Source organism: Lagenorhynchus albirostris, chromosome 13 (genome assembly GCF_949774975.1).
Source record: "Lagenorhynchus albirostris chromosome 13, mLagAlb1.1, whole genome shotgun sequence".
NCBI classification, from domain to species: domain Eukaryota; kingdom Metazoa; phylum Chordata; class Mammalia; order Artiodactyla; family Delphinidae; genus Lagenorhynchus; species Lagenorhynchus albirostris.
Window position 1 is genome coordinate 5,634,388 of NC_083107.1, and position 25,630 is coordinate 5,660,017.

The 25,630-nt window shown below is 45.6% G+C and overlaps 1 protein-coding gene across 1 annotated transcript in view; it reads left to right on the forward strand.

Moving 5' to 3' along the window:
* CREG2 (cellular repressor of E1A stimulated genes 2) overlaps positions 1 to 20,619 on the forward strand; it is a 36,769-nt gene extending 16,150 nt beyond the window's left edge. The window contains exons 3-4 of the mRNA XM_060169541.1: positions 17,181 to 17,294; positions 20,189 to 20,619. Of these exons, the coding sequence (XP_060025524.1) occupies positions 17,181 to 17,294; positions 20,189 to 20,336 (262 nt within the window). The 3' untranslated portion in view covers positions 20,337 to 20,619. The remainder of the gene's footprint in view (positions 1 to 17,180; positions 17,295 to 20,188) is intronic.
* The last annotated feature ends 5,011 nt before the right edge of the window (positions 20,620 to 25,630 follow it).

A 25,630-nucleotide genomic window follows, 5' to 3' on the forward strand; every position in this document is an offset into this window, starting at 1 on the left:
TGGGGAGCAGCCTGAGACCAGGAGAGACGCCAGGTTTGCTTGTAAAATGCAGACTCCTGGGCTCCAGCTGTCTCTGATGAAGGGAGCTTAGAATCCGCATCTTCACGGAACCACTCAGGAATTCTTAACACATACTTAAGTTTGATTGCTCCAGTATTAGAAGAAAGCTTCCGATTTGAGGTTCATCGATTTGACTCCTAAACCCACCAAGTGATACCTACCTGGGCGCTACCCTGGTGGTGCTGTGCCGTTAAGAGTCCGTGCTCCTGATGCAGGGGCCCCAGGTTCGATCCCTGGTCAGGGGACTGTTACAGATCCCACAGGCCTCAACTAAAGATCCTGCAGGTGGCAACGAAGATCCCGCGTGCCGCAACTGAGACCCAGCGCAGCCAAATAAATGAATGAATGAATGAATAAATAAATAAATAAAAATACGTGACTGGCCTGAACAACCTACTTAACTTATCTAGGCCTCAATTTCCTTAACCCTAAAATGGGAACAACAGTACTCCCGTGTGCTGTGGGAATGAAATGTTTCAGTGAGTGTAAAGTTTCCAGTGCGTGGTCAGTACTAATAAGTGGTAGCTATCGTCATGAGCAGCTGTTTCCTCTGTGCAGGAGTCGGGGTGACAGAGATGGGCAGAGGAGGAGAACATTGACCGTGCCCTGTCTCTGCTGCATCCCTCAGAGGCATAAGAGCAATCGTGTAGCTGGTACTTCTTCTGTGCCAAGCACTGTTCTAAGCAACAGAGACGTATAACCCATGTGACCCTTTCAAGATGCTCACGAGAGAGGTGCTATTGTTAGCCCCTTTTTACAGATGAGGAAACTGAGGCCCAGAGAGAATGAGGGACTTGGACAAGGGCCCGCAGTCCAAGTTCTAATGGGGGCTGAGATTCAATCCCAGACACCTGGGCTGCTTAGCCCGGCTGCTCCGCCGTACCCCCTGCCCCCTCACAGCAGCTGCCGTCTGAAGGCAGGGAACCTCCCCACCTACCTCTCAGAGAGAACTGAGTCAGAAGCTGCAAGATCTACAAAAATACAGAAATGTTGTCTGTTTTAAGTTGTTCAAATATCACTTCCATCGTGTGAGTTGCACTGAGATAGAAGCAAGACATGAAATCTGTTTTGAATTCATACAGGTGCAGGCTGGCAGTCTGTTGCAATGAAACATCCATTTCAGCATCTACTGTGCAGTGAACTGTGCTAAGCAGTGTTAGGCACCGAGATGACAGGTAATAGTACCCCCCACACCTTTGAGAGGAGGAAAAGGTTGTAAGACACACGTGGAAATCCTTCTAGAACAAGCTGAGCGTGGTAAATCCTCCAGGAGACACTGGCCTGGAAATGGTTGATGGAGAGAGTCTCTCATGAAGGAGGCTTGGCGTCTTCACTCTCTCTGCTCTCCCTGCTGTACCCCATCCGCTCCCAAACACTGCACTTACATGCCAGTGACTCCCAAACTTATATTCCCATCTGCGACCTCTCATCTGTGTTCCAGACCCCAACTCCAGCTGCTTCCTGGACATCTCCACTTGGACATCTCAAGGACCCCTCGAGCTCAGCCTCTTCCTCCTTCCCCAGAGGGCTCCTCTTCCTGGGCTCCCCATCCATTTGGCTGTTCAGAGCAGACCCTTGGGTACCACCATTCGCTGCTGCTGCTTCTTACACAACCAGTCAGCTACGTCCAACTGGTCTACCTCCCAGACCTCTCCCCCAGTTGACTACTTCCCTCCAGCTTGCTTCTCCCCACCACCTGGCCCAAGACTCTACTGTTGCTCACCTGGACTCTTTAAATACTCCTGACCAGTGTCCCTGGATGCCTGTTTGCCCCTTTCCAACCCACTTTCCATCCTAAAACTGGAGGGATCTTCTCAAAAAGCACATCTCATCATTCCATTACCCTGCTTAAAATTCTTCAATGTTTTCCCATTGCTCTTAGGATGAAATTTTAACATCTTAACATGGCCTCTGCGGCCTCTGTGGTCCACCCCTGGCAGTGCCTCTGCCACAGTCCCCTTTGTGCTGGCCCCAGTGGTCTTATGGCTCTTTTCTGCCTGGGGACCTTTGCCCTTGCTCTTCCTTCTATCTACACTGATTTCCCTGCCTTTACCTAACTAATTCCCACTCATTTCCTAGGTTTCTGGGTTGATGTTATAACATGGAAGCCTGCCTATGTTTTGAGGGTCAGGAAACAGACAAGTTTCCATGTTATAGTAGCAAGTGAATAAATCATTAATTGTACAGCAGGCTGTCTGCCGTCTGCCCCTCCTGCTAGAATGTAAGTCCCGTGAGGGCCAGGACTGTGTCCTTCTGACTCTCCACCAGCCCCAGAGCCTTGAACGTAATGAGGCTATGTTCAACTAATGTTTACTGAGTGAATATATGGAATATTGGAGTTAGGCCTTGAGGGATGGTGTATAGTTTTCTATTGCTGCTGTGATAAATTGCCTCAAATTTGTGGTTCAAAACCACACAGATTTATTCTTACAGTCCTGGAGGTCAGAAATCTGAAATGAGTCTTATGGAGCTACAATCAAGGTGTTGGCAGGGCAGGTTCCCCCTGGAGGCTCTGAGAGGAGAGTTTGTTTCCTTGCCGTTTTCAGCATCTCTTGGCATCTGGCCCCTTCCTTGCATCCTCTAACCTGTCGATCCCGTTTCCTGGATCCTACAGCTTTGATTTTCCACCTCCCTGTCTAAGGACCCTTGTGATTTCATTGGACCCACCAGATAATCCAGGATAATCTTCCCATATCAAGTTCCTTAACTTAATCATATCTGTAAAGTCCATGTTGCCATACAAGGTAACAGTCACATGTTCTGGGCACTAGGACGTGGACATCTTTGTGAGGAGACCTTATTCAACCCACCGCAGATGGACGTACCAGTCTCAATGCATTTGCAAGTGTAGATAGAGACATGGTAATTTATTCTAACGTATGCTAAGGCGCTCATTGGTGTTTTGGGGGGGTCATGATCTTATTTGTAATATACATGCTTTTCAAATATAGATATTAAAATGACTCAAACACGTGTGATAGTCAATCAACGAATGTTAATTTTAATATATTCTTAGCATGGCGAAATGATAGAGAAAGGTGAAAACTGCAGAGAAAAGGGTTATAAATTGAGCAGTCTGTTTAATCGTGACCTGTCAGAGTGAACTGTTTTTAGCATCCCTGCTCCTCTCCTGCCTGGAAGTGGACCTAGTTCCCCCTTTTGCATGTCTTGTCCCTTTGTGTACGACTGCCTGGGGTTTATTGAATCATAAGATTTGATGCTGCATAAGAGAAAATCCTAGCCCAAGATGCTTACAGAAATGTAGCACTCTGTCCTTTAAAGACATATGGCCAAGGCTTCCAAATAACACAGATTTCATTCCAAGAAACTCAGAGAAGCCATGGATAAGAGCATTGAACTGAAGGGTGGAAAAGGCATCAACACAGCATGAAAATGGACCAATTTGTTCAGAGTCTCAAAAAAACAGAGGCTGGGAGGGTCTGCAGATGAACCCCAAATAACTTTCATAGTTATTCCAGAACAGACCATTTTTTTAAATGGTTGTGCACCCAAAACTGAGAAGAAGCAACCACCTCCAGGCAGTAGTAGTTGGGGAGGCTAGCACTACGAAAAGGCCATCCCTTTCTTCGATAGGCGTATTACTAGGTGATAAGTCAGGAAGACGATTGTCTACTCGCTGTATGTGGATTTCCCTGAGGCCCTTGACAGAAAGCCTGAGTGATGTTCTTATCGACAAGACAGAATAATACGAACAAGGGATCGTAGTGCTGGGTAGGCTTCTTTCTCTCGCGTGTCATACACTTGTTTCTCTTACACCTAATTTCACGAAGATGTGAAACTGTGCATGGATGGATGACTGGCGGGAGCCCTGAAGGTGTTGATTAATAGGAGGGGGTTTCATCTGAGTGCTGAGGGGAGGATGTTTCTGGTTCCTTGGCCATTTACAGCCCCTGGAAAGTGGTGGGAACCTGGGAGCCAGTGGAAGGGTCCTGGGTTGAACCCAGTGGGAGCTTGAGACACTGAATCCTGTTGGAGAGACACAGAGAAATTGTCAGGAGAAGCTGAAGCCACAGCCAGGAAAATGGTGCCAAGAAGGAAGGAGAAAACCGGGGGGGGGGGGAATTTAACTGGGACAGTGAGGCATTATACTGGTATGCCGTAAAATTAGAATTAAATCAAATTTCATATAAAAATTTAGAAGAAGTAACATAACATAACATAACAACACGACATATACACGCTTCCCTGGAAGGATGGAGTAGGGAGTGGCGGACGTGACCTACTCCTCTACTTCGTGAACCTTCTGCTCGAGCAGTGAGGTCCATCCTGGACACTCAAGTTTAACAAGAATATTGACAAACTAGCAAGTCTAAAAGCAGCGAGACTGAAACAAGTCTTGAGAAATAGGTAAGTGCTTTCGGCAGATGTCTGAAAGGCCAGGCCAGAAAATGGCAGCTCTGTTTGTTCTGATGTCGACCTGGAGGCGCGAGCAGAACAGGTGGGTGGAAGCCACAGAGGCCTCGCGGTTTCCTCTCCGCTGCCGCCCTCTTCTCACCTTCAGCATCGTGCGATGGTTGATCCTACACCCGCGCTTCTCCAGCAAGGTTTTCACTTCCTCGGCCACATCCAGATCTGGTAGCACACGCCCCACATCCGAATCTCCGTTCTGAGCATCCTACCCCAGGCCCTTCTTGCCTGAGTCACCGCATGGAGCCCAGCCGTCCTCTGCCCCATCACCATCTTATCTCACCACGGTCAGCGCCTCCTGGCTCCCCTTCCCCTTCGCCCAGCTCAGACTCCATGGTCTGTCTTTATAACCCCCTCCCCCAAGACCACCTGCAAGTTCTCTGCCCCTCCCCCTCTGAAGCACCCCTGGCTACATCCAACCCCATTCAACCTGATCCCTCCTCCTCTACTCCTGCTCCCAGGAGGCTCCGAGTTACAGGAACAAACCACACGGCCAGGCTGACTCTCCCACTTTAAATTCATGAACAGAATCCTCCCATGCATTCCAACATCACTGGAAGATTCTCCATCTCCCACCAAGGCTCCTTTCCCACCCTCAGGTTCACGCCTACTCCCTGTTTTTCAGACCAAATCTACTCATCCCCTCCAGTCTCTCTGGGTTGCAGGTGACACCCACGTTTCTTTGACAAAATGCAGACGCCTCTCAGCCTCTCTCCTCTCCCTCCACTAGTCTGTAAATGTACCTGTGTCTGTGCCAGTGGGTCTCAAACAGAAGTGGGGGGACCCCTCCCCAGGGACATTTGGCAATGTCTGGAGATGGTTTTGGTTGTTACAACTTGGGGAAGGAGGGTGCTCCTGCAATCCCGTGGGTAGAACCCAGAGACGCTCCTAAATGTTCTACAATGCACAGGACACCCCCAACCCGATGAACTGCCCAGCCTCAGGTGTCAATAGCACCAAAGTGAGAAACTGCTCTACACCAGCTGTCCTTCACTTACTAAGAGAAAGCGGCACATCGCTGTGTGTTCCCAAGTCAGGTCCGGCTGCTCGGCACTCGAAAATCAATACTCGAGAGAGACAAATGTTGGTAGAAAGGAAAGTTGCTTCTCAGCAGAACGCCAGCAATCTGGGGAGATGGTGGACTCAGGGTCCCCCAAAAACCATCTCCGAAGATTCTGCTCGGCCATGAAAGTTTTTAAAGGGAAAAAAGAGAAGTCATCTCAGTTAATCATAGAGATGGGGGATCCGAGGGGCGCTGCGCCCCACTGTGTGCAGGCTTGTCGACTTCCTGTGCTCTTTCTTTAGATGCTATCTCGTTCACACAGTTTGCTTTTGAGATCACTGCAGGGGAAGCTGGGGAAGAGATCTGGTCATCTGTTAATTACTTCTTCATTTCCACTTCTTTGACCTACGGAAAGAGCCAGCAGATTAGGCGAGGCGTTGTGTGATCAAAAGGTTTGAAAGGTGTGCTACGGCCGGAGATGAGTAGAGCGTGGGGGCGCCTGGTTTGAGGTTCGTGACTAGATAAAAGGGGCCTCCTGCAAAGAGCTCTTTCCTGCAGAGCTGCTTACATGGGGGTTCTGCTGTGTTTTGGGTGGCACAGTTCATTGTGCAAGAAAGTCCCATGCATCACAGGACATTTCGGATTCCCCATCCCTGCCCACTAAATGCAAGAGAGCCCCCAGCCCAGTCACTGGGGCAAAGGTGCTCCACAGATTTCCCAGCTTCCCTTGTGGGAAGAAACACTTCCTGGCTGAGAACCACTGTACATGGATCGGATGGTGATTGACATTGTATCCCTGTCACTCGGGGACTGCATGAAACAAATTTTTTTTCTCTATTTTAAAGAATTGAAACAAAGTTGAATATTTTAATGTCATTCACCCAGTATGTCTATGCGTATTGGCTTAACTTCCTAAATCCAAAAAGAACATACTGTCTGCTTTTCTCTAACGTTTTTCTTTACCACTGAACACAAATACATCAAAATAAGACAGGCCTTTAAATGTATCGTACTAACCAACAAGACATAAAGTGTTTGGGAAGGTTGAATGTAAATTTATTAGAAAAATGCATCCCTTGTGAAGCTCTTAGAAAATTGTAGCTCATAAAAATGTGAGTATAAAAGAAACTGTAGCAAAAGGAGGATTACTTATCTTAAAGGATTGCTCAAAGAAAGCAATCTTCTCATGTAATTGGAAGTCATTTAAGCGCTCAACCGCTGTCTCATTGTTTCCTTTATAGCCCCTGGGTCATCTAATCCACTTTTTTACCCACAAGGTGCTAAAGCTGACTGTTCTTTCTATTTAATAGCATTCTGGAACCTGGGTATGGATGGGCCCATGCTTTGACACAGTATTGCCTTTTGGATGTCTGCCTGTGGGCGTGAAGCCGTCTCCCTGTAAAAGAACAGACTCTTATTATCTTTTGGTCCCTGAGTTCCCTGGCTTAAACTATCAAATTCTATATTAGATTCTGTTGGAGGAGGGACTTCCCCGTGGTGGTCCAGGGGCTAAGACTCCATGCTCCCAATGCAGGGGGCCCGGGTTCGATCCTGGTCAGGGAACTAGATCCCTTGTGGAATGTTTTACAAGTATTACATGTGTTATGATAGAAATATATATAGGGCACAAGTTTATATGAGTGGTGGAGCAAGTTACTTGGAATGAGCTAAGTTTTAATATGTTTATTAGGCAACCAGTGATAGGTGAGTGTGTGCGTGCACACACACGTGAACATGCATATGTGTGCTCATGCATGTGGAGGGTTCATCATTCTAGGAAGATAGAATGGTGTGAGAAAGGCTGGGAGGTTTGAATCTTGGTGTAAAAGTAATTATTTATGTCCAGAGAGCTGCAAAGGATAAGGCCAGGAAAAAAGACAAATACCTGACCATTAGGAACATTTTGTACCGTATTTTCAGATTTTGGTTTTGCTTGTATAAGTAGAGGGGTATTAAAAGTACATGAAATTAGAAGGTGACAATTTTTTATTTTAGAAAGATTACTCTAGCAATAATGTAAAGGAAACCATGCCATCAATGTATGAATAATAAATTAATAATAACCAAAAAAAATGATTCTGTTGGACGAAAAATAAAAAGGTTAAAAATAAGTTCCAGGCTGGGGTGTGCAAGCATTCCCCCTAGCAGAGGCCACACAGAGCAGTAGCACAATGTAATGAACACAGCCAGGGACCAGGGCAGGCAGAGGGCAGTTCCTAGACAGCTTCTGCCACTTTCTAGAGGGTCCTCAAGCTGGTAAGTCATCCTCTGGGTTCTCCAGTGACCACCTGAGCAGACCAGGCTTTTCTGGTCCTGCCCTTGAGACAGAAGTCCTTTTGGGTCACTCGCTGCCCATCTGGCAGAGTGCGGGTGGCAGGCTCCGAGGACAAGTGGAAAGGAGAGCGATGCCCAAAAGAATGTCCCCTAACCTGAAAGAGAAACGGAAACAGTGCAGCCCAAGGCCCTCAGCCCCGAGGGGCAGCCCTTCCCGCAGCACACAGATAAATTCACCAAATTCTCACCAACTACGGAAGGCAGAAAGCCCGCCCGGACATTTCCAAGGAACCCGGAGAGGTGCTGATGACGCAGGTGGGGACCATCACCGCCCCCCCCATTCTCCCTGCCCCCTCCTCAGCCACATCTGGATGTCTTATCACCACACCTGGTGGCTTCTCTCCTTTGCCATGCAGGGACACTGGGTATAACAGACTTTTACTAGGGTCTGGGGGAATAGTGGGAGGGGTGACTAGGGTTGTCGGGTGAAATACAGGATTCCCAGTCAAATGTGAATTTCAGATAAACACTTTTAGTATAAGCATGTCCCAAATATTGTCTGGGACATCTTATACTGAAAAACAATTGTTGTTTATCTAAAATTCAAAGGTGACTGGGCATCTGTATTGATACCGCCTACGTCTGGCAACGCCAGGCACAGCGCTGGACAGCAGCCACTGCACCCCTGCACCACCACGGGCCACCCCGCATCACAAGGATGGAGGACACCCTGCCACGTGGCTGGGTGTCCCCTCCGAATTCCAGGCCTCCTCCCACTGCCTTTCTTTTCTTCTCTGAGTCTCAGCGACCTCCCAAACAAACACAGCAAGACAAAACCTTCTGTGTCTTCTGCCGAACCGGAATTCAGAACGCAGTAACCTCGGGGAGGCATCAGCTCCCTTTCTCTCCCTGCAAACACTGGCCTGGGTGCCCTGAGGAGGGGGGCCTGGCCTTGTCCTGATAATAAAGACCCATTAATACACTTTCCTAAACAAAAGAGCAGCCCGTCCTGAGATGAATTTGCTTCCCTCCGTTACCATCCCCACTTCAACCCCAGTCACACAGAGATGCACAAATTCAGAATCAGCTGCTGTCATTGTTTCCTGAATAGTGATTTTTGTCTTGCCCCATTAGAAGTCAAGGAATGGAGTTCAGCTAGAAGCAGAGGCCAGGAAATAGCAGATGGTGTCTCAGACTAGGGGGACTGTGCACATGCTAAACAGGAAACAAGAAGAATACAGACGGACTCAGGAGGTTCAAGGAGATGGAGTGGGACTTCCTTTGTGCCAGGGCTTCTCACATCCCCAGGCTGCGGATGGGCCCCTAAAGGCCCTGGGCTAGTCCAGGGAGAGCAAGGCCACACAAGGGTTCCAGACTTTGCACCAGCAAGAGCTCTTTCATTACCTTACTCTATAACCCATGTAATATGAAACACTTTTGTCTGAAGAACAGATGACATTTTAAAATAATTTATTTCACCTTTCTTTTTTTCTTTTTTAATAAATTTATTTATGTATTTATTTATTTCTGGCTGCGTTGGGTCTTCGTTGCTGCGCGCGGGCTTTCTCTAGTTGCAGCGAGCAGGGGCTACTCTTCGTTGCGGTGCACAGGCTTCTCATTGCAGTGGTTTCTCTTGTTGTGGAGCACGGGCTCTAGGCACGCAGCCTCAGTAGTTATGGCGCACAGGCTCAGTAGCTGTGGTTCGCGAGCTCTAGAGTGCAGGCTCAGCAGTTGTAGCTCGCGGGTTCTAGAGTGCAAGCTCAGTAGGTGTGGCGCATGGGCTTAGTTGCTCCGCGGCATGTGGGATCTTCCCGGACCAGGGCTCAAACCCGTGTCCCCTGCATTGGCAGGCGGATTCTTAACCCCTGTGCCACCAGGGAAGTCCCTCAGCATCTTTATTACTCAAAGATACACATATGCAAATCAGAGCTTCTGATCAGCATGTTATAATTATTTTTCCCTTGCTGTTTCCAAAGTGATTCAATTCCAACCAAAAACAGAGAAACTGAATATTTTTCCATGGGTCAAAGACTGTGAAGACTCTAAGGTTTTACCCTATTTGCAAGCAAGCTCACCTGGTTCATTCTAAGTAACGAGTCAGCCTGCCGTGGTTCACGGATGGGGGCAGAAGACACAAGCCTCCTGGGTCAGAGGCAAAGGACTTTGGTACCCCAGCGATGGCAGCAGCCAGCGTGTTAGCAGTTTATAGTGGGATTTCCCCCGGGCCCTAGTTCCCCCGGGGGGATGTGAAGAGGGCCAGGGGTCATCTGCACACACGGTGGGGTGCATTGCAGGAGAGGAACCCTGAGCCTAGAGAACCAGAATCTGTACAGTGGAGGCAAGCCTGCCGCCCCCAGAGGGAGCCCATTCTGCACCCCTCTGGACAGTCCACCACCCCGTGGGGAGATGCTCTGTCTTCCAAAGCTGTTGGCTCTGTAAACATCTTTGTGAAAAGATAGTTCAGAGCCAAGGGAGCTAGTCCTATGCTTACAAGACGTTCAGAAACACGAGAGACCATGGAAAACTGCTTCCTAATACATGGTAGGTACAGTCTTATCTCAAGGAAATATATAAATGTGCAAATATTTTAAAAATACAGGCCAGGGACTTCCCTGGTGGTGCAGTGGTTAAGAATCCGCCTGCCAATGCAGGGGACATAGGTTCGAGCCCTGGTCTGGGAAGATCCCACATGCCGCAGAGCAACTAAGCCCACGAGCCACAACTACTGAAGCCCACGCACCTAGAGCCCGTGCTCCACAACAAAAGAAGCCACCACAATGAGAAGCCCGCGCACTGCAACGAAGAGTAGCCCCCGCTCGCCGCAACTAGAGAAAGCTTACGCGCAGCAACGAAGACCCAATGCAGCCACAAATAAATAAGTAAGTAAGTAAGTAAGTAATTTTAAAAAAATACAGGCCAGGACTTCCCTGGCAGTCCAGCGGTTAAGACTCCAGGCTTCCAATGCAGTGGGTGCAGGTTCGATCCTGGTCAGGGAACTAAGATCCCACCTGCAGCTTGGCAAAAAAAACAAAAAAAACAGGCCGTCTTTGCTCCTCATGGATTGTTACTAATACCATCCAACCTTAGCTGGACATGCCTCAAGCATATGATCCAGTCCAAGAACAGAGACAGAGTTCCTGAAACTTGAAGCCCTTCTATAGCGAGGAACCTCTCAGTTGCAAGAAGTAGAAAAGTAAGCTCAGATGTGCTTGGAGAATTAAGGAAGCTGATTAGTTGACATATTTGAAAAGTCCAGAGGTAGGCTTTTCTTAGGAGCTCTGCAAGGTCAGCCCAAATGAGATTTTCCCATCCCTCCTCACTGCCTTCTCCAGTGTCTGCTGCCTTTTAAGGGCCGCACCCTCCCACCCCTGCCCGTCCCCCACCTGTGATCCCCTGTGGCTGCCAGCCACTTCCGGGTACACGTGCTCCGTTTATGTCCAGCAACAGCGAGCATCTCTCCAGTTAGACTCCAAAGGAGAGGGAGGGGTTGCCATTCCAGAAGTCCCCAGCAAGTACCTCCTCGAGCTTTAATGAGCAGACTTGCTCTTGTGCCCATCCCTGAGTCCGTCACTATGGCCAGAGGATGGAACTGGCTGGTTGGCTTGGGCAATCCCAGCTCTCAGGATCTATGGATGGAACAGGGTTCCCTGAAGCCGTGTGAGGGAGAAGTGGATGCCTGAACAATATTCCACGTGCATTGCCAAGAGGAGGGGGAATGTTTTTTGTTTTTTACTTTAAGTATGGTTGATTTACAATATTATGTTAGTTTCAGGTGTACAGCAAAGTGATTCAGTTATACGTATATATGTGTATATCTATATTCTTTTTTTTCAATTCTTTTTCATTATAGCTTATTACAAGATATTGGGGAATGTCTTCTACAGCAACTGTTCATCAGAGCACGCTCTCATAAATCAAAAGCCGTGGATCAGGGTCCTGGGGTACACAGCATCCTCCTACCTGGTTGCTGTGCACTGGCTGGCCATTTGGGAGCAGCAGGTGCGGTAACCTCAGGTGTGTTGCACTCACATGGCTCAGGATAGGATTGGAGTCCAACTCCCCTCCAATGGTGTATTAGTTTTTTTGTTTGTTTGTTTTTTGTTTGGGGGGGGGTTTAACTTATTTATTTATATTTATTTTTGGCTGCGTTGTGTCTTCGTTGCTGCATACAGGCTTTCTCTAGTTGCGGCGAGCAGGGGCTACTCTTCGTTACGGTGCACAGGCTGCACATTGCGGTGGCTTCTCTTGTTGCGGAGCACGGGCTCCAGCATGCGGGCTTCAGTAGTTGCGGCACGCGGGCTCAGTAGTTGTGGCGCATGGGCCTAGTCGCTCCGCGGCATGTGGGATCTTCCGGGACCAGGGCTCGAACCCTCATCCCCTGCATTGGCAGGTGGATTCTTAACCACTGTGCCACCAGGGAAGCCCCGGTGTATTAGTTTTCTAATGCTGCTGTACCAAACCACCACAACTTAGCGGCCCAGAACAACACAAATGTATTATGTCATAGTTTCGGAGGGCAGAAGTCCAAACAGGTCTTCCTGGGCTAAAACCAAGGTGTCCTTTGTGGAGGCTCTAGGGGAAAATCCATTCTCTTGCCTTTTCTTGCTTCTAGAGGCTGCCTGCACTCCTGGGCTCTAGCCCCCTCCCCTATGCAAAGCCAGCTATGGCCGGGAGAGTCTTTTTCCCATCATATCACCCCAACACCCTCTTTTGCCTCCCTCTTCCACCTTTAAGGACCTGTAGGATCGCATTGAGACCAGCTGACTGGCAACCTTAATTCCCCTTGGCCGTGAAAGGTAACACAGTCACAAGTTCCAGAGGTTAGTACGTGGACATCTTTGAGGGGCCGTTATCCTCCAAAAGGATAAAGCTTTCTGTTTACCTATTTAAATACATCATCTTCTTTCTAGTCTTTGTAATCTCCACCCCTGGAGAAGCAAACTGCTCCCTTCTTAAATGTAATGTGTTCTTCTATCATGACTGGAGAAGCAAACTGCTCCCTTCTTAAATGTAATGTGTTCTTCTATCATGACTTACGTATGAATCCTAATTTCATTGCTTTCATGATGGAACAATTTTGTGAAAAAAATTGGCTTTAATAGCAAACAAATTGGGTGCAACTGATGACAGTCTCGTCTGGTTATCTGTATGTTCAGTTCCCATTTACTATTTTTATTTATTTTCTCCAATCCATCTCAGGTTTTTTACAAAATTCGGTGTTGATTCAGTGTTTACAGTTGTGTAGCGTGCCTCCCGTCATTCTTTCATCTTTGAAAACTCCACAGTTCAGCCACTACATTTTTGCAGCGTCAAAACCTCAGCCGCCTGTAACAGTTTCAAATGGTACACGGTGTTCTGACATGGAGCATTTCACCTGAGTATGTGGGCGTGTCCACTCTTTCTCTTATTGTGACTCAACGGAGTGTATAATAAAGAAAAACTTGTAGGCAGGTGCAAACAAGTCCCTTAAGTATAACAAAACATATGTTTTGCTTAACAAATGTACCTTTCTTTAACGTTATAATGGACGGGAATGAGCTCTGATGAGTCATGCCTCCTGGAAGCAGCCGTTCTGTGATACACACCATCTGTGAAAAGAACATGTGCAGAGTCTGCTTGGTCAACTGTGTGGGAGTCCCAAGACCACCCTCAGGCTCAGTGATTCGCTGGAAGGACTCACAGGACTCAAGAGCTCATGGTCTATTCCAGTGAGAGGATACGGATCCAAGTCATCAAGGGCAAAATGCACATGGGGCGCCGTCCAGGAAAATCCAGGCCCAAGCTTCTAGGAGACCCTTCCCACTGGAATCATACAGGGACACACTTAGTTCTCCCAGAAATGATGTGTGACCACAGGTGCAAGGTATTGCCAACCAGAGAAGCTCACCTGAGCCTTGGTATCCAGGGTTTTTGCTGGAATCCAATCACATGGCAATGATAGCATCTGCATGATTGATCTTAGCTACGCAGACTCAGGGCCCAAGAGGTTAAGCGGACCCAGCGTGGCCCAGGGTCTCAGACACAAAAACACTCCGGTGAAGCAGGACATTTCAAGGGCTCAGTGGTATCTTCTGGGAGCCAGCCAAGGGCCAGTCCTCCTGAAGACAGGCCTTTCTTTGGAATGTGCAGGGTTTGGACAGCCCCGGTCTGCTGCGTTGCCCCTTGACTGCCCACCAGGAGATAGTGTTACGTGACCATTATTTTTTTGTCTTTTTTCAGCTTTATTGGGGTATAATTGGCAAATAAAATTATAAGATATTTAAAGCACACACCATGATAATTTGATATACGTATACATGATGAAAAGATTCCCACCATCTAGTTAATTGACGCATCCATCTCCTTGCCCGTTGCCTCTTGTGTGAGAACATTTAAGTTCTCTCCTCTTCGAAAATTTCAACCATACAATATAGCGTTATTAACAAGAGTCACCATGTTACGCAGTAGATTCTCAGACTTTTTCATCTTATAGCTGCAAGTTTGTACCTTTTTACCAAACTCTCCCTATCTGCCCCCCAGCCCCTGCTGGAAACCACTTTTCTGCATTACATATGTAATATTCAAAGAATATAGAAATATATAAAATAAAAAGGGGCTTCTCCGCCTATACACCTCGAGCACCTCAAATCCCCTTCTTGAAATAACCAAAGTTATATCTTGGAATATATCCTTCCAAGAACCTTTGCTAAGCATATATAAACATTATATATATATATATATATACACATACATACGCAGACACATATACACACACACACACACACACACACACACAGTTTTAGGATTTCTTTTTTTAATGGGGTCCTACTGCATGTCTTCAGCTAACTTTTTACTTATCTCTTTCTTATGGCCACCTATAGCTCTATCTCATTCTTTTTAAAGGTTGTATTTCATACTGTTGATAAAACAATTTATGTTCTCCCACTGCGGAGCATTTTGGTTACTTCCCATTTTTTGTTGTTTTCTTTTTTTTAAATTTTTATTTATTTTATTTATTTATTTTTGGCTGCATTCCGTCTTCGTTGCTACGCGCGGGCTTTCCCTAGTTGCGGCGAGCAGGGGCTACTCTTCGTTGCGGTGCGCGGGCTTCTCATTGCGGTGGCTTCTCTTGTTGTGAAAAATGGGCTCTAGGCGTGCAGGCTTCAGTAGTTGTGGAACATAGGCTCAGTAGTTGCGGCTTGCGGGCTGTAGAGCACAGGCTCAGTAGTTGTGGTGCACAGGCTTAGTTGCTCCGCGGCATGTGGGATCTTCCTGGACCAGGGCTCGAAACCGTGTCGCCTGCATTGGCAGGCAGATTCTTAACTGCTGCGCCACCAGGGAAGCCTAGTTACTTCCCATTTTTGCCATCACAAATGAGGCTGTAACAGATATCTCTGCACACACTCTTTTTTTGTCATGTGATACTTTTTTTTTTACCCCTAAGGTGAACTTTTTTCTTCCCCCTAAGCTGAGCTTTTGAGAAAGCATTCACCAAAAATTAAAATGTAATTAAACATGATATCTAAGAGCCCACAATCAGATAATAAGAGAGAAAATCCGTAAACATTGAGAACGCATAGGATCCAGGAGGTGAAGGAGGTGGTCAGTCTGGGATACGCCCAGATACGAGTGCTAGGCTCCCAGGCGGCTGCCTTCCTACTTGAGGCCAGAGGACCTGGGCTCCGACAGGCGCTGCAAGCCCCGCGGCCCAGGACAAGTCACGTAGCCCACCTGAGTCGCATTCCCCTCATCTCTAAAACAAGGTCAGTAATCACACCTACCTCCTGGGGTCATCATGAAGATGAAACAGAACGAGGCAATGTACAGACACACACAAAACAAGGCAGTGTACAGACACATCTTGTTGCCCCATCCTGGAACCACCTTCCCAAGCACGTATGGAGAGATTGTGAAATGCGTAAGGCACCAGCTGTCACCTGGGGGAGGTTTCTCTCCTGAGTTAAGATGAAGCCACGATCTGAAACGTGAAGATTCAGATTCTCCCATTTATGCTTCTTCCAGAAATAGGCAGCCGCGCATGATGAGAGGTGGGTGGGAGCTCTACGTTGCCCTCCCACACTTTCAGTGCCAGGTGACTCTTACAAGGAAAGCGAGCGTTTATAGAAGAATCCTGCCACCATGGAAACGCTTCGCACACGATGTTATTTCTAACATCCCTTACGTTCAGTAAGGGACCTCTGTGTCTGACGACAGGGATGCCTGAAAGCCTTTACCTTGGCCACTGCTGGATCCAGGCAGATGCACTGCGTTGCTCCAGGGGTGCCATTCACGGTATCTCAAGGGAGCGGCACTCCCTACAGTCATGCAGAGCAGCAACCTGACTCTGCATAGTGGCTCCCTATGGGGGTGTTGCAGAGCCTTGCCCTGGCCTGTGCACTCTCGACTAGGGTACTTCCGGGGTTGTCTGCCACCCGCGAGGATGCACGCTGACGTCCAGCCTACACAGACACACCTGCCACACTGCCTGTACCAAAGTAGCTTAATCTTTTCATAGTTTATTGAAGTATAGTTGATTTACAATATTGTGTTAATTTCTGCTGTACAGTAAAGTGGTTCAGGTACACATATGTATACATTCTTGTTCATATTCTTTTTCATTATGGTTTACCACAGGATACTGAATACTGTTCCCTGTGCTCTACAGTAGGACCTGTTGTTTATCCAGCCTATATATACTAGTTTGCCTCTGCTAATCCCACACTCCCAATCCAGCCTCCCCCACCCGCCCTCCCCCTTGGCAACCACAAGTCTGTTCTCTATGTCTGTGAGTCTGTTTCTGTTTCGTAGATAAGTTCATTTGTGTCATATTTTAGATTCCTCATATAAGGGATATCACATGGTATTTGTCTTTCTCTTTCTGACTTACTTCACGTAGTATGATAATCTCTAGATCCATCCATGTTGCTGCAAATGGCATTATTTCATTCTTTTTTGTGGCTGAGTAATATTCTATTGTATATATGTACCACATCTTCTTTATCCATTCATCTGTCGATGGACATTTAGGTTGTTGCCATGTCCTGGCTATTGTGAATAGTGCTGCTATGAATATAGGGGTTCACGTCTCTTTATGAATTAGAGTTTTGTCTGGATATATGCCCAGGAGTGGGATTGCAGGATCATATATGCTAAAGTATTTTCAGGTAATTCCAGAAAATGTAAAAACCTGAACAATATAACCAGCAATGTGATCACTATTTTCTTTTCTTTTCTTTTCTTTTTTTTGTCATGGTGCGCAACCTGTGGGATCTCAGTTCCCCGACCAGGGATCAAACCTGGGCCCTCGGCAGTGAAAGCGCGGAGTCCTAACCACTGGCTCTCCAGGGAACTCCCTCTATTTTTAATAAAATCCTTAGTATGTCCAGCTGTCATTCTATCATCATTTTAATATCTGAAAAATGTCCTTCAAATGCAGAAAAAATATCGTCGACCCAGAAGATCCCCGCTGTGCCCGGTTAACGCTCACTGGCCAGATGGTCGCGGTGTCTCCGGAAGAAGTGGAATTTGCCAAGCAAGCCATGTTTTCAAGGTTGGTATCTGCTTTAAGGTTGGTTTGCCCAGAAACATACAGTGTAAGAAGCAGAGGTGGGGCTATGCCATTTGATGCCTCTGAGGTGATGACAGTAATGGTCTGAGCTGTCCTTTGGTGGCAACACTGCCTTCTGACGCTGAAAGTCTTGGTCGCCTGAGGGGGCGGCAGAGGCCACGCATGTGACCTTGCAGTGGGCTGTCCGTGCCTTTGGAGAGCGCCCCATGCTGGGGTTGCAGGCACTCTTCCCTGCCTACTTCCAGCCTTTCACAACGGCCCTGCCTTGGAATGGAGAAAAAGGGGGCTTTGTGGTCCAGTCAATACAGCAGACATTTGCAAATGTCCACTCTAAGCAGAGCTCGGAGCCAGAAGTGACAGCAGTGTTCCTTCGTGTGGGCCCCTCACCCCTTTTATAGCCGAACCACTTAGGATGCAGCTTTCGAACTGCCCCCCCCCACCTGCTTCCCGAATTGGATGCCCTGGACGTTACACTCAATCAAAATTTTAAAACGACATCCCGGGAAATCGGCATGCGTGCTGCTAGGGTCAAAATGAGTGACACAGGAGCCCCGGGAAGCGGGGGAGGAGATCAGCGTTTGCAAAAAGTGAGAAGGGTGGTCCTGCAGGGGTGCTGGAGTCTGTCTCCATGGGTGAGGAGAGGGTCTGTGCAGGGGGAGGCCTGAGGTGGAAGGTCAGAGCTGGAGTGAGGAGGGGCGGGTATCCACATGGGGTGTGGGCTGGCAGATTGGTACTTGTCTAAGTTAGTGGGAGAATAACATGAAAGCAGGTGGTAACTTAGACAAGCCATCCGCATCCCTATGGAGATGGGATGATTGTACATACAGGGGAATCATGAAATAAGTAAACATACAGCAAGTCCCCGACATACGAACGAGTTCCCTTCCAAGAGTGCGATCCTAAGTCCAATTTGTTTGTTAAGTCCGACACAGTTAGCCCAGGTACCCAACTAATACAATTGGCTCCACAGTACTGTACTGTAATAGGTTTATAATACTTTTCACACAAATAATACATAAAAAACAGACACACAAAAGAATAAAGAAAACATTTTTACACTTACAGTGCAGTGCCTTGAAAAGTACAGCAGTCCAGTACAGCAGCTAGCATCCAGGGGCTGGCATCGAGGGAACAGGCGAGAAGGGTTACTGACTGGAGGAGGGAGAGGAGGGGGGAGGTGGCAGAGCTGAAGGATCTCCAGCAACAGGAGACGGAGGGCGAGTTGCAATGTCACTCACGCCCGACGCTGACGGCACAGGGTCTGGTTCCCTGCTGGATTCAATTGTTCACATCTTTGAAAGTTCACAACTTGAAGGTTCGTATGTACGGGACTTAGTGTAGTAATAAGTAAACACAGAGAGAGGAAGCCTGGTTTCTCACCGCCATGGAAGAGAGTTAGCAACACGCACAGGAGGACACTAGATCAGCCTGGAATTGGATCCATCCACACGGACTTGTGGTTCTCAATATACAGACAGAGAGATAAATGGAGATGCGTGTGTCTGTGTGCCTGTGCGCATCTCAGCTGTCACTCTTTAGTTCTAATTTCTCCTCTTCCACGTTATGATGGGCAGTGAGATGAAGTCAAAGCCGCAGGAGACATTTGCGTTCATTCAGTTCGTTTCCTATTTTCCACATTACCGCAGGTAACAGTGTTGCCAGAATTTCCACTACTGGATAATGTGGGTCCCTTTACCACACGCATCCAACCACCTTGTCTTTACCTTCTTTAAACGCCCATGGTCAGTCTCCTACGGTCCTTCCAGCATCCTACTGCCTGGACCCCAAGCCAGGGCCTCACGGACTAAAATTTGCTGTACCTACGTTCCCCTTGCAGGGGCCAAAATTTGTTCCGGTTATAAATACAAAACTAGTTGGCTTAAAATAACAACAATCATGTTATCATCTCAGCTGCATGAGTGTTTGGAGCGTTGGGGCCTCAGATCAGCAACTTACTTTCAAACGGTTTAGGAAAAAAAAAAAAAAGTTCTTTATACCGTACTTTCAACCTCTCTGTCAATTTGCAATGATTCCAAAAAAAATATTTTTTTTTAAAGGCATCAACCTATCACTGCACTGGCATTGTTGCAAATGTTTTTCCCAGTTTACACTTGGTCTTTGAATTTTGTTTATAACATTTTTAGATGTAAATAAAACTTCTATTTTTATGAAGTTTTAAAAAAGTGAGCGCCAGACCCTGCCCGCAAGGAGGATGCGTGTTTTTAGGCCTACGCCTGAGGGAGGAGGAAGTCAGAAACAGAGGGCGGAATGTGAGGGCTGTTCCCTGTCTACGCTGGCTGGTTCTCAGGTTGACGCGACCGCTGTAGGCCTCTACAGGAATGGAAAGCTTCCCGTGAACACATTTGTTTCCCGGACTTAAAATTCAGCATTTCACATAGAGATGCTTAGAGCCTTTCGCGATGCTTCCTGGTAACAATGGCCCCCGTCCCCTGGGCACGTCCTCTATGCAAGTGCTGTATGTGTCTCATCATTTGCTGCCCACACAGCCCTGTGATCTGACCACCATCCCTCTCGCCCCATGTGACTGGGAAGGAGACCGGGCAGGCTTAAGAGAGCAAACGGCCCATGAGGCATCCCAGCAGCTGAACGGGAGTTCGAACAAAGTTGCCTGGCTCGAGACTTGAGCTGTCTGCCCCTCTGTGGTGACAACAGTTTCCTGCCCTCCTAAGGCTGCCCCAGACCTTGACCCTGGCTCCCTGGCTTCTGCCTCTAGCTGGTGTGAGCAGGCCTCAGCCTAAACACGGCCTGGCGTCTGGAGGGCCCTATGACCTGACCAAGGATACATCTGGCACTGTGCTCGGGAGAGCCCACCCTCTGATGAGAACGGCTTTAATGTGACGTCTTTGTTTCTGCAGACACCCAGTTATGAGGAAGTGGCCTCGTCAGTATGAATGGTTCTTTATGAAGATGAAGATAGAACATATCTGGCTTCAGAAATGGTATGGAGGAGTAGCTGACATTTCCAGGGAGGAATATTTCAAAGCAGTTCCAAGAAAGGCCTGATGGAGTGAGAAGAAGGTCCTTGATGTTTGCGTAAAATGAAAACCTTTTGAGCGATGCTGCCAGACAGCAGTTGACTGCTGTCTCTTTGTGAAAGGGTTCACTGCAGCCCTGTCAGTCTTACAGCAGAGTGAGAGTGGGTCACCAGGGACCCCTGTGCTAGCTGGAGATTGGAGTGGCCATTTGCAAATGGCCAGATCATACAGGGACTTCACATAGAGAGTCTGTTTACATGTGTTCAGTCCAGACTCACCTATGTGGGATCACTGTTGGTTGTCAAGTTGAGACAGTTGCTGTTCCATTCTTTAAGATAAAAAACAACAAGAACAACAAAAAACCCTACGCCTGTATGTACAATATGATTGCTTTGTATCGTGAGAGTATGTTTGTTGCTTGTTGTACCCAAAGCAGTGTCCTGGTTCTGAGCTCATTGCAACCACAGAAGAACTAAATACGCATCACACAGCTGCCGTCTTGTGTTTAGGGTGAGGGTGCAGGACTCTTTGTCTGTGGGTTACCATCCTGCTGCAGAATGGCAAATGCATTATTGAGCCCCGTTTGCTAGAATGTACTGGTCACTCGTGAAGCTTTTCTCCCACTGCAACATGACAAACCATGTGGGAACCCCCCGAGTTTGGTGCACAGCCCTATTCTAGGTGATCGGGCCATGGTGGTACATTAAGGGAGGGGCAGCTTCGGCAACAGGCTCCCCAGATCCCCTCTGCTAGTGCTGGGATAGAGGGTCCCCTTCTCTTAGGCTTGGGGAGTGGTACTCAGTCTGTGGTAGAGAGAGAGGAGGGGGACAGGGAGAGGCTGGAAAGGAAGCAAAGGCAGCGTATAAGAAAAGGAAGGAAAGAAGTAAGTAACTGGAGGTACGCTCCCTACGCAGCCATGGGCCAGGCCCTTGACGGGGTCATCTCACTGAAGCCTTACAGCCAATGAGATGAATCATCATTGCCACTTACAGACAAGAACACTGAGGCTCAGAGAGGCTAAGTCAACATCCCAGGGTCTGATTCCACCACTCACTGCACGCAATGGAGAGAGTGGTACCTAGACAATTTCCAATTCTAAGAACAAGACAAAAGAGTTACTGGTAGTCATTGAATCAGTAAAATCAGTAAAACGATGACTAACCTGCCTGTAGATTGGCCACTGTTTTCTACCAAAAAAGAAAACAAGTGTCTGAAATTTGATTCTTATTACAGATTTTAAATTTTCTACAAATCGTATGCAGGAGCACCTGCGTTGTACCTGTGTGTATACCTAAGGCCTACAAGGACCTATGTGTATACTTCCAAGACCTCTTATATTGAAATTTATAAAGGGTCTAGCACCACCCAGTTTTCTGCCTTTTTATATGGCCCTCTTTGGTCAGTTAGGTATATTGTATAAATATAAAACTACAATACACAAAATATAGGAAATATACATTTAAAAAATAAATAATAGTGTTATTAATGGTTACACTTTTGTTTAAAAAATTAAGACACGAAGAGAGTGAGTTGTCCAAATATTTTTAAGTGCCTGTTACTAAAAGCATAGTAAGAGGCACAGAATTCTTTATTTATCAAAAGTCAAATCACGAAAGTGTTCCTTAACAATAGCAATTTCTAATATATAAGAATAAGGTAACTTTGAGGGTATTTCATATTTTCAGAGTTTAAAATTGTTGCTACCCCCATTTAGAGGTAAGAGGGGAAAACTGGAAGGAGAAACCACATACTCCGTAAGCCAACCTCAAATTGTAATTCTCTGGAACGTCTCTGTGTCCAAGTCCCATCTGAAAGATAATTTTCCTAACGCTAGTTTTGCTTTTACAGTCAGGTTTCACTTAGCTTGTTAAAGCTCACTCAGCTGCCTCGAGGAGCTTTGCAGCTTAACCACTGATGACGGTTATCAGTTATTTATCCAAATTACAGGGAATGGAATCTGAACAGGTTGGATGATAAGAAGAGTGTTGAGAAGGCATCTGCTTGAAAGGGGACCCTTTTGCACTGTTGATGGGAATGTAAATTGATACAGCCACTATGGAGAACAGTATGGAGGTTCCTTAAAAAACTAAAAATAGAATTACCATATGACCCAGCAATCCCACTACTGGGCATATACCCAGAGAAAACCATAGTTCAAAAAGACACGTGCACCCCAATGTTCAGTGCAGCACCATTTACAATAGCCAGGTCATGGAAGAAACCTAAATGCCCATCGACAGACAAATGGATAAAGAAGATGTGGTACATATATCCAATGGAATATAACTCAGCCATAAAAAGAAACGAAATTGGTTCATTTGTAGAGACGTAGATGTATCTAGAGACTGTCATACAGAGTGAAGCAAGTCAGAAAGAGAAAAACAAATGTCATACATTAGCGCATATGTGTGGAACCTAGAAAAATGATATAGATGAACCGGTTTGCAGGGCAGAAATAGAGACACAGATGTAGAGAACAAACGTATGGACACCAAGGGAGGAAAGTGGGTGTGTGTGTGTGATGAATTGGGAGATTGGGATTGACATATATACACTAATATGTATAAAATAGATAACTAATTTAAAAGAATCTAATTTAAAATAGATATCTATAAAATAGATAACTAATAAGAACCTGCTGTATAAAAAATAAATTAAATAAAATTCTAAAATTCAAACAAAAAAAGCAAAAAAAAAAAAGAAAAGGCATCTGTTTGAGAATAATGGACCCCATTCAGGCCAATAAGTTTTAGCAAATCTCTAGAAATTTACATTGATTAAAATTTTAAAGGCTGTATTGGAATTTCTGGACATGGCAATAAGGCAATAAAAAGAAATAAAATGCATATGATTGAAAAGTAATAAAAGTATCCCTATTTACAGATGATGTAACTGTCTACATAGAAAATTCCAAAAAATCTATTTAAAAAAAAAAAAGTAAAACAACTGATTTCAGCAAGGTCTTAGGATATAAGATCACAAAAAATTTAATCATATTTCTATATATTAACAATAAACAAAGTGGAAACCCAAATTTTAAACACAATAGCATTTACAATCACTCCAAAAGGAAAAAAAAAATACTTAGGTGTAAGTTTAACAAAAATATGTATAGGATCTATAGGCTGAAAATTAAAAGATGCCAATGAAAGAAATCAAAGACCTAAATAAATGAGGAGACATACCATGTTCATGGATTAGAGGACACAAAATAGTAAAAATGTCAATTCTCCCCAGATTCATCTATATGTTTAATGCAGTTTCTATCAAAATCCCAGCAAGGTTTTTGTAGACATATTCAAGCTTATTCTAAAAGTTCTAAGGCACAGGCCTTGGAATAGCTAAAACTATCTTGTAAAAGAAGCATAAGTAGGAGAAACCACTCTACTCAGTATAAAGACTTATTATGTAGCTACACTAATCAAGACAGTGTGGTATTGGTGGAGGCATAGACACAAAAGATCGATGGGACAGAACAGAGAATCTAGAAATAGACCCATACAAATATGCGCAACTGATTTTTTTTTAAGTACAAAAGTAATTCACTGGAGGGAGGATAGTCTTTTCAATAAATGTGCTGAGCACAGTTATCCACGGGCAAATAAAAAGAACCTCAGGCTAAATCCCATACCTTATATAAAAATTAACTCAAAATAGATCATAACGCTAAACATAAAATGTAAAATCATAACACTTTTTTTAAAAAATAGAAAATCTTTGGGACCTAGGGCTAAACTAAGCAAAGACTTCCCAGACTTGACACCAAAAACCTAAAGTCCATAAAAGGAAAGTTTGATAAATTGGACTTCATCAAAATTTTAAACTCTTATTCCTCAAAAGACCATGTTAAGAGGATGAAAAGACAGGCTACGCTGGGAGGAAATACGTGCTAACAGCATATCCAACAAAGGACTACCATCTAGAATAGATGGAGAACTCTTACAGCTCAACAGTTATTTTAAAAAATCCAATTAGGCAATGGAGAACATGAACAAATGTTTCTCTGAAGAGGATAGGGCAGATTAGCATGTGACAAGATACTCAACGTCATCAGTCATTAGGGAACTGCAAATTAAAACCCCAGTAGATGCCACGAGGCACCTACCAAAATTGCTGAAACACAGTAACAACACCAAATGTTGGCAAGAACGCAGAGCAACGGGATCAGCCTATAGCTGGTGGGAAAGTAAAATGGAGCAGCCACTCTGGAGAACCAACTGACAGTTTCTTATGAAACTAAACAAGCAACTGGCATAAGACTCAGCAGTTGCACTCCTGGGCATGCATCCCAGGGAGATGAAAACGTATGTTCACACAAAAACTTGCGCATAAATGTTCATAGCAGCTTTATTCATAATATTCCAGATCTGTAAACAACCAGATGTCCTTTATTTTTTAAATTAATTTTTATGGGAGTATAGTTGCTTTACAGTGTTGTAGATGTCCTTTAGCGGGTGACTGGTGAAACAAATTGTGATACATCCATGCCATGGAATACTACTCAGCAATAAAAATAATTTCCAATACAAGCAACAACTTGAATGAGTCCTCAGAGAATTATGCTGAGTGAAAAAACCCATCCCCAAAGGTGATGTCCTGTATAATTCCATTTATATAACATTTTGAAATGCAAAATTCTAGAAATGGAGAACAGATTAAGGGTCACCAGGGAGGAGGGTGGAGAAGGAGAGAGGTGGGTGTGTCTGTAAAAGGGATCCTTTATTGTGATGGAAATGTTCCCTAGCTTGTCTGTATCAATGTCAAAATCCTGGTAATGATATTGTATCATTTTGCAACATGTTACCATTGGGGGAAGATGGGTAAAAGGCACACAGAATCTCTGTATTACTTCTTACAACAGCATGTGAATCTACAATTATCAGCAATTCTCTCAGAATCTATTATACAATTATCTCAGAGTAAAAAGTTTAACACAAACAAAATTTAAGGCTTAGCTTAAATAAGGCATTTATGCCCTCTCATTGGTCCCTAATGAAATGAAGAACTGAGCTACGTACCAAAACCTAGCAGAATGGACATTTGTCTTCTTTAACCATTAATATATGCGTTTTTGGAAGAGAGAAAAAATTTATTTGAAAGTTTTCAAAATGTATTCAATTTAATACTGAATACAAATTAACAAAAATTCAACAAACCTGTATAGATTTTATGTGGGACACTTAGAAGAGGAGGCTGTCTTTCAGTTTCTGGAATACATATGTTAAGCTACAGGTGTATATAGGTATCCAAGTCTGTGCACAGGGATTCTCCACTGATGTTCATAGCAAAGAACAGTATTGCCAGTAATCCTCCTCTAAATAT